The sequence below is a fragment of the Echinops telfairi genome, unplaced genomic scaffold (genome assembly GCF_000313985.2).
Source record: "Echinops telfairi isolate 266 unplaced genomic scaffold, ASM31398v2 ScPeMD7_70;HRSCAF=299, whole genome shotgun sequence".
In the NCBI taxonomy this organism is placed as follows: Eukaryota; Metazoa; Chordata; class Mammalia; order Afrosoricida; family Tenrecidae; genus Echinops; species Echinops telfairi.
Window position 1 is genome coordinate 35,971,819 of NW_022103968.1, and position 9,475 is coordinate 35,981,293.

The following is a 9,475-nucleotide window of genomic DNA, read 5'->3' on the forward strand; positions in this document are numbered from 1 at the left end:
CCAAACACATTTGTGCATATGTTGCCATCATCATTTTCAAAATATTTTCTCTCTTCTTGAGCCCTTGATATCAGCTTCTCATTTTTCCCACTCCCTCCCCGACCCTTCCTCCCTCATGAACCCTTGATAATTTATAAAAATATTTTTCATGTCTTACACCAACCACTGTCTCCCTTCACCCACTTTTCTATTGTCCATTCCTCTGGGAAGGGGTTATATATAGAGCATTGTGATTGGTTCCCTCTTTCTCCCCCCACCTTCCCCTTCCCTTCCTGGTATCTCTATTCTTATTATTGGTCCTGAGGGGTTTATCTTTCCTGGATTCCCTGTGTTGCGAGCTCTTATCTATACAAGTGTGCATGCTCTGGTCTAGTCAAATTTGTGAGGTAGCATTGAAGTCATGATGATGGGGTGCGAGGGAAGGACGCATTAAAGAACTAGAAGAAAGTTGTATGTGTCATTGGTGCTATACTGGACCACGACTGCCTCATCTCTTCCTTGTGACCCTTCTGCAAGGGGATGTCCAGTTGTCTTCAGATGGGCTTTGGGTCTCCACTCCACACTCCCCCTCATTCACATTGATATGATTTTTTTATTAATTTGTTTTCTACTTCTTGATTTTCTTTTTCCCACTGAATTGCATTGATCAGTCTCAACATGTTCAAAAGGCCCTCACTAGACTACCCTTCCTAATTTATTGCCATCCTTTCTGCCTGTAATACAGGATTCATGATGGTGGTAGTGCCAAGAATTCTTCTTGTTCCCTGAGTGATAATAGCTCATTCTGTAAACTCTGGCTCTGAGCTGATAACCTCCCGTAGCTCAGCATATCTCTGAAGTCCCCACACACTCCTCCGTTACTTGGGGAACAGGGTTGTCAGTTTGAAATTTGAGTTTTATAATCCTATTTTCTGCTACTGGCTTACAGGGCAAGGGAGAACAGAGGGATGTGTAGGTTTTGGGCCAATAAAAAATATTATTCCTATCAAACTAACAAAAGAACCAGTCAGGTTTTCTATTCCTGTAAAGAGTGACAGTCTCAGACTCCCACAGGGACAGTTCTACCCTGTCAGGCAGGGCTGCTGTGAGTGGGAATCGACTCAGCGGCAGTGAGGCTTTTTGGTTTTGCCATCATCGTAAGGATTAGAAAAACTCTATTACAGGCACAGTCAGCTTTTCTGTACAGAATGTATTAAAATCCACAAGCAAAACCACATCTGACATTCTCTTTCTTGGTGGAAATGGCTAATGACAGAACAAAATATTCAGTCATTTTATTATTTGTTTATAGCCCTATTCAGCCTATCATTAAAACAACTTTTGTCAGGGCTTCAGCACTAAATTACCTGCTTTTGTTTACCAAATGCTTGTAAATAAAAAGTAGAAAGTACATATCATTAATTTGCATTCTCATTTTTGTAATAAGATCACATACAACTCAACTTTAATGTTACATTAATCATTTAAAGTATAGTACAGGAAAATCAGCTGACATAGCATGCAAGTTAAAAGAAAACCTTTACATATAGTATTTTATACTCTCTTTTTCTGTAAGAGCGTCAAGACAATTTCCTCATTTCACAGTAAAAAAAAAAAACCATACCAAGAGTCAGAAATGTTATGGAAAAATTCAGATTCTTGATTCACCGCTAGTACTAACCTCAGACACATTACATAATCACTCTAGGCAATTTCCTTAAGTGTAAAACAAAATTTAAATGGTGCCTACAGCACTCGGTGTAAAGATGAAAGGAATATACATAAAATGCTCAGAAGAATGCCTGATGCATAGTAAGTGCTCAGTCATTGTTAACTATTAGTTGTTTTTTATAGCACAGCTAGTCAATGGTAGGACATGGACCAAATTCCAGACCTCTGACTCCTAGTCCAGAACTCTTTTCCTGGTGCCATGTGGAATTTGCCTTCTAGTAAATCATTGATATAATTTCCACCTTATACTGACCTTGTTATTCTTGGAAGGGGTCTTTTTCTACTTGGTTTGCTTTGACCTTAAACTTCTTAGGATCAAAAGAGAAATGTGTTTGAAGAACTCGTCTTCTGAGGTTGTTTGTTTGTTTTTAATTATCTGCTTTCTGCTGTCAAATGGCTTTGCTTGACATTGCAGGTATAAGGAATTATATTAGTAAGTGAAGATATCATAAAGCTGTTTTAAAAGGTGATTTGGGTGTTCATGGTGAATTTTGTTTTAGTTAGAAATTCCCAAAAGGTGAAGTAAAATAAACTCTACTATGGAGTCAATTCCAACTCATAGCAACCCTATAGAACAAAGTATCACTGCCCTATGGGTTTCCCAGAGTGTAAATCTTTTTTTTTTTTTTTTTTTAATTAATCAATTTATTGGGGCTCATACAATTTATCACAATACATAGATCAATTGTGTAAAGCACATCTATACATTTGTTGCCCTCATCATTCCCAAAATCTTTATGGCAATTGAAAACCTCATTTTTCTCCCACGGAGCAGTTAGTGGTTTCAAACTGCTGATCTTGTGGTTAGCAGCCCAACACATAACTGACTATGCTGGAGTTGAATTGAAAAATTGTTGGACTACAGCCTAGTAGGGAGTTCAGCCACATCTCTTACTCCAAAACAAACAAACAAACAAACAAACCTCTCTGCCATCAAGTCAGTGCTGACTCATAGTGATCCCTTATTGGTTTCCAAGACTAACTATTTTTTTTTTTACTAACTATTAAGGGGAGCAGAAAGCCCAGTCTCTCTCCCTTGGAGGTGCTGGTGGTTTCAAACTGCTGACCATGCAGAACACAGCCCAACTCGTAACCACTATACCACTTTACTAAGAGAATATTACCCCTACAGAGAGTGCCAACTTGCTGACTGGGGCATTATTTTGACACAAGATAATTTGTTATTAACAAAATGTCCAAAAGAAATAGGTAAAACATTATGGACTGTTCCCTGGGGAAGGAAAAAAAGTTCTTTTTAGAGATTTATCCCAGTTATAATATTTGTAGTAGACTCTTTCTTGTTATTCCTAGTTGACATCATGGCCATACTCTGAGATGGACCTAAGTGAAAATATGCATGCTTTTGTAGTAGCTGCTTAGTGCTGTGAAGAGATGCCCCTCGCCCCACACTCAAGGTCAACTCAAAGATGAATTCAATGGGGTGGATAGCAGATGGTAGGCAGTGATGTGGAGGAAAGGTGCAGCCAACCTAGTGACCGTCGATAGCAAGGAGGTAGAGAAGTCAAGCTCACTAAACATGCCACGCCCTGTGCTCGGGTCTTTTTGATGTGTGTGTAAAGAGTGACATCAAAGTGTTTTCTAAAAGCAGGATACCCAGGATACTTTTTACAACCTTGGTGGAAGATCTGGGCCAGAATTTACCCCAGTAAAGCAGAAGACTGGACAGAACCCTTCTGAGACCTCCTCTTTTTAAAAAAAAATCATTTTATTGGGGGCTCGTACAACTCTTATAACAATCGATACATCCATCCATCCATTGTGTCAAGCACATTTGTACATCTGTTGCCCTCATCATTCTCAAAAACATTTGCTTTCCACTTGAGCCCTTGGTATCAGCTCGAGACTTCCTTTTTGTGATGACAAAGAGAAAAGCTATTTTTCAACCCATTCATCTCTAATACTCTCTTTGGCAAGGGGAATTAATATTCTTTAAAAAAAATTTTTAATTCTGACTTATATGAACTATTTGACAGAATAGATTCACCCTTCTGGGTTTCCTGGGATATCTATCTATGTGTGTGTGTGTGTGTCTGGGCACAATGTGCTTTATTGATGGTACGTGACAAGGTTGGGCTTTCTAAGCCCCTCCTATTCTTCAGGGGTCTGGATGGAAACTTGGGATGATGGGATAGTCTCTGTATGCTAGGGAATTGCCTGGGGCAAAGGCTCTCCAGCAGCTGAGGGCCTCTCGCTTCCTCTAGTGCTGTTGCTGGAGCTGGTGGTTCAGGGTGACTCTTACTCCTTGGAGGCCATGTGGACCATAAGGTCCACCACTCTGTTGCTGTAGCCAAATTCATTGTCATACCAGGAAATGAGCTTGACAAAGTGGTCATTGAGGGCAGTGCCAGCCCCAGCCTCAAAGGTGGAAGAGTGGGGGTCACTGTTGAAGTCCCAAGAGACAACCTGGTCCTCAGTGTAGTCCAGGATCCCCTTTAGGGGACCCTTTGATGCCCGCTCTACCACATTCTTGATGTCATCATACTTGGCAGCTTTTTCCAGGCAATAGGCTAGATCCATGACTGAAACATTGGGGGTAGGACATGGAAAGCTGTGCCAGTGAGCTTCCCATTCACTCCGCGATAACCTTGCCCACAGCCTTGGCAGTGCCAGTAGATGTGGGGATGATGTTCTTGGCAGCCCTATGGCCATCATGCCAGTTTCCCCAGAGGGGCCATCCATGGTCTTCTGGGTGGCAATGATGGCATGGACTGTGGTCATTGAGTCCCTCCACAATGCCAGAGTTGTTATGGTGACATTGGCTGGGGGCCTGGGGGTGGCAAGCAGTGGGTGGTGCAGGAGGCATTGCTGACAATTTTGAGGGAGTTGTGATATTTCTCATGGTTCACACCCATCACAAGCATGGGGCTGTCAGCAGATAGGGCAGATGATCACCCTTTTGGCACCACCCTTCCAGTGAGCCCCAGCCTTCGCTATGGTTTTGAAGACACCAGTGGACTCTGTGACATGCTTGAAACCAGCCTCACCCTACTTGATGTTGACAGGATCTCACTCCCGGAGATGATGATAAGCTTCCTGTTCTCAGTCTTGATGGTGCCATTGAACTGCCCATAGGAGGAATCATACTGGAACATGTTGTAGACCATGTAGTTCAGGTCAACGAAAGGGTCATTGATGGCAACAATGTCCACTTTGCCAGACTTGAAAACAGTTTTGATGGCCAGGCACCCAGTGCAGCTAAATCCATTTACTCTGACCATCACCATCCTGTCACGGGGATGCATCTGGAACTGCAGGAGAAGATGGAGCTGGAGGAGCTGAGAGCCACCAGGCCATAAATCCTTATGGGAGCAGAAGGCCATGTCTTTCTTCCAAGGAGCAGCTGTAGTTGTTGTTGTTGTTGTTGTTCTTAAACTCTCTGTCATCTGGTCAATGCTGATTCATAGTGATCCCCTATGTTTCCAAGTCTGTAACTGTTGACTGGCGGAGAAAGCTCAGGCTTTCTTCCCAGGAGATGTTGATGGTTTCAAACTGCCGACCACTCAGATATCAGCCCAACAGTAACCACTATACCACCAGAGCTCCTGTTGGGTGCCATCGAATGGACTCCAGCCCATAAGGAACCTGTGTACAACAGAATGAAACACTACCTGGCCCTGCACCGTCCTCACAGTCGTTACTGTGCCTGAGTCTCCTGTTGCAGCCACTGTGTTGTTAATCCATCTCCTTGAGGGCCTTCTTTTTTTGCTGCACCTCTATTTTACCCAGTATGATGTCCTTCTCCAGAGACTGGGCTTTCCTGCCTGACAGGATGTCAGTGTGGAAGATGAAGTCTTGCTATTCTTGCCTCTAAAGAGCACTCTAGCTGTACTTCATCCAAGATTTGTTTGTCCTTTAGCAGTCCATGGTACTTTCAGTATTCTTCTCCAGCACCACATTTCAAAAGCATTGATTCTTCTTTGGTCTTCCTTATTCAATGTCTAACTTAAACATACTTATGAAGGAATTGAAAAACCATGGCTTAAATCAGGTGCACCTTAATCCTCAAAGTAACATCCTTGCTTTTCAATACTCTAAAGAGGTCTTGTGCAGAAGATTTACCCAATGCAACACGTCTTTTGATCTTATGTCTACTGCTTCCACAAGAATTGATTGTGGATCCCTGGCATTAATATTCTCACATTAAATGAAAACACTGAATTTTTAATGGCTTTCCCGGGGCTTTGTGACTGCAAAAAAGAGAGGATGTGAAGAAATGATATATTATTCTTTCTAATTTGGCAGTTAGATTTTCTTTTCCCTGCTAGTCAGTCCCCTACTGTATCTAGCTTGGACGCAAAGCCCAGACAACAGCCATAACGCTTACACAGCTTTCCTCCTACACCTCATGCCCACCCCTTCTGCTTGGTGCATTCTCCATTGTGTTGACTCGCTTGTTGCACTGGCCACTCCTATGTGGCTGAAGAGTGGTTAATGTTTTTCCATGGCCTTTGCTTAGATAAGGAGCCCCAGTGTCATAGTGGATTGTGCATTGGGCTCTTAATTGCAAGATCTACTGTTCAAACTCACCAGCTGTTCTGTGAGAGAAAGACAAAGTTATCGATTCCCTTAAAGAATTGAAACGCCAGAAACCTACAGGAAAAGTTCTACTTTGCCCTATAGGGTTGATAGGAGTCAGAATTACTCAATGTTAGTAAGTTTGATTTTTTGTTGTTGTTGTTGAGTTTTTGTTTGGATGCTTTGTATAGTGGGTGAGGAATTGGGGCAACTAGCCATTATTCATTAACCGTTGTCACTGGCATTGCTGTACAGGCCTTAAGAGAGCTTTGTTTCTTGGCCAGTTAATTATAAATTAACTACCTTTGCTTTATATCTGAGAGCATTCCATGAATTGGGGTTCATATCTCTCCCCATCATTTATATCTTTCTGGCATGTAGAATACCAGAGGAGAACAGTGTTGATGATGGTTTCCTTTGAAGTCAGTAGCAGGACAGGGAGTGAAGGTGATGCTACAAAATTCATCAAAGCCGGTAGGGATTGTAGAGAAGCCCAATCAATGGGTGGCAGAATCTTAGACTTACTCATAACGGGCCTTTTCTCCATCTGCCAGTCATGAATGCCAGTGTAGCAGCAAGGCCTGTTACAGTTGGCCTTTCTCTATATCTGTTATTCCCCTGTGAAGTCTTTTTCACCTCTCAGAATCCTCACTTCTCTGGGCTCCCATAGCACGTTTTGCCCTCACTTATCTCCCTTAACTTTGTAGGGAGCAATAGCTAAGCAATTATTATGGAATCTAAACAACTATTATGGAATCATACAATGTGCCGTATTTGTTATTAGCTCGTTTAACTTAGCATAATGTTTTCAGAGTTTACCAATGTTGTAGCTTATGCCAAGCTTGGAGCTTGGTAAAAGTTGGAGGGGAGATGATGCTTGTTTCATGGCTGATCTTGTGGTTCAAGCCAGTAATGCATCTGCGTGCACTCATTGGGGATGACCACATCTATGTCGTGAAAATTCCATAGATTTGTTCTGAACTTGCTCCTTGAGTGATTATGAGATTTAAATAAGGTACAGTGTATATTAAGAAGCACCACAACATCAAAAGGAGCCTGGTTGTGCATTGATTAATGCTTGGCTGCTAGTTGAATGGTTAGTGGTTGAAAACCACCAGCCACTCCACAGAAGAAAGATGTGGCAATTTGTTTCCATAGGGATTACAGTCTTGGAAAGCTTCGTAGCTCTATTCTGGCTTATGAGGTCACTGTGAGTTGGAATCTACTGACAGCAAGTGGGTACCAGAGTGTCTGTCACGAGTGTCTCAGTGACTTTCATCTTTCCCTTTCTCGTTCATGTCTTACATGGAGTTCTTAGATTTTAGTTTTGCCAAAATGAAACATTAGATATATTTTTAACTGACACTTTGAGTTCATTTACTGATTCCTCTCCTCATACCTGTTGTTTGCTCCCCAAGGCTATGCCTTTCTGCTGTTCCAGGAGGAGAGTTCAGTACAAGCTTTGATAGATGCCTGCCTCGAAGAAGATGGAAAACTGTACCTGTGTGTGTCGAGCCCCACCATCAAGGATAAACCGGTAAGTAATAGGCAGCCAGCTGTTGCTTTTCCAGAACACATATGCGATTGGAGTAACTGATCTCCTACTCCTTGTAATAGGACTGCTGGTAACCAGGATCCTCTTCCCTGGGGTGACCTCGTATGCAGTAGAGCCGGACTGTCATTGGTGCTGGGAAGCTAATAACAAAGTGCTCAGTGTTTCATTTTGTACCTTGGGGACTTCATGTAAACAAATGTGCCCTTGTCTTTCACTTTACAGCTCTTTTAAGTTAATTCTTAATTAGAAACTCTGAATTGAAGTAAATAATGCTCTTAGCGGTTTTGGCAGCTGGTTTCTGTCATTATTTCAGATCAAGGACAGGGCAACTTATGTTTTAAAAAGATCATAATCGCCCATGTTTATGTGACTCTGAATGCCAGGCATTGTACTAGGTGGTATCCATAGCTAGCTAAATATAGTCTTCTATACCAATAGCTTACACTCCGAAATGAATATGTCAACAGGGAGCTCAGACCGTAAATAAATGTGCTGTCATACAGAGTGTGTGGCTTGTGAGCCCAAGCATGTGAGTGAGGTGAGTGAGTGAGTGAGTGAGTGAGTGAGTAACGGGGTAAAGGAAGTAGTCTGTTCTTCTGGCAGAAAAGGTGTCTGTCAGTAGAGGAGCAAGATTGTGCATGAGGAGAAAAGAACTTGGTTAATGTGACAGATATAGCAGTGGTGGTGGTGGTAGAGGGGCGGGGGAGTGGGGCGTGGTTGTATGTGTCAAGGTTTGACCAGGAATGGAAAATAGAGTCAACATAGTGATGTACAGTGGGAAAAGGCCCAAGCTATATACCACAAGCCTGCAGCAGCCCTTTAAGACTTGTTGGAAGTCTCTGGAGGACAGAAGTGTGGCCTTGCTTGGCAACAAAGTTGTATGTGTTTGTTTTAATAGGAAATGTGCATGGGGAAAGAGCGGGGTTTGGCACAGAAATTCCCGGTTTGAGTCTTGACTCTAACATTTACATATCTAATTTGCCCTGAATCATTCACCTAATTCTTGCTGAATCTTAGTTTCCTCCTCCCCAAAAATGGGATGAATAGCAGTTTCTCTTGGGTCTGCTGAGAGACTCAGCTGAGAGAAAAATGAATGTGAAATGGTTTGTCCAAGGTTAGGCACTTGTGCAAATGTAACCAGCTGTTGTTATCGACCTTAATCATTCTGTAGGAGTCAGGGGGCAAGGTTAATATTCAGTGATAGATTACATCTGTTGGTGACTTTAGAGGAAGGTTTGAAATTGTTGCAAAAGCCCAATGCTCTAAAGGGAGAGGCTGAGGCATTTAAAGCAATAGAGGAGTTAATAACAGATGAGGATACTGAGTCCTCATGGGGTAGCTATTTGAGGAAGAAAAAGCACCAAAGATTTTAGCAAGCAGGAAAGTGCTACTGCAATTTTCGAATTCTGGGGTCACAGCCAGTTTTTAAAAAAAATATTTTTATTGGGGATTTTACCACTCTTATAACAATCCATACATCAGTTGTACCAACACACTTGTACATTCGCTGCCATCATCATTTTCAAGACATTTTCTTTCTACTTGAGCCCTTAATATCAGCTCCTCTTTTTTCCCTCCCTCTCCCGCCCTCCTACCCTTGAAAACCCTGGATAAATTATATATTATTATTATTATTTTCATGTCTTACACCGTCTGCTGTCTCCTTTCACCCAC

General features: G+C 42.2%; 1 protein-coding gene and 1 pseudogene across 6 annotated transcripts in view; one reads left to right on the forward strand and one right to left on the reverse strand.

The window, feature by feature from the left end:
- Positions 1-9,475, forward strand: part of CPEB3 (cytoplasmic polyadenylation element binding protein 3) — a 228,921-nt gene that overhangs the window by 153,759 nt on the left and 65,687 nt on the right. For all 6 annotated transcript variants that reach the window (XM_045291574.1, XM_004701075.2, XM_030885933.2 and 3 more), the window contains one exon: positions 7,665-7,783. In XM_045291574.1, coding sequence (XP_045147509.1) covers positions 7,665-7,783 — 119 coding nt within the window. The remainder of the gene's footprint in view (positions 1-7,664; positions 7,784-9,475) is intronic.
- On the reverse strand, positions 3,967-4,955 carry LOC123521834 (annotated as a pseudogene).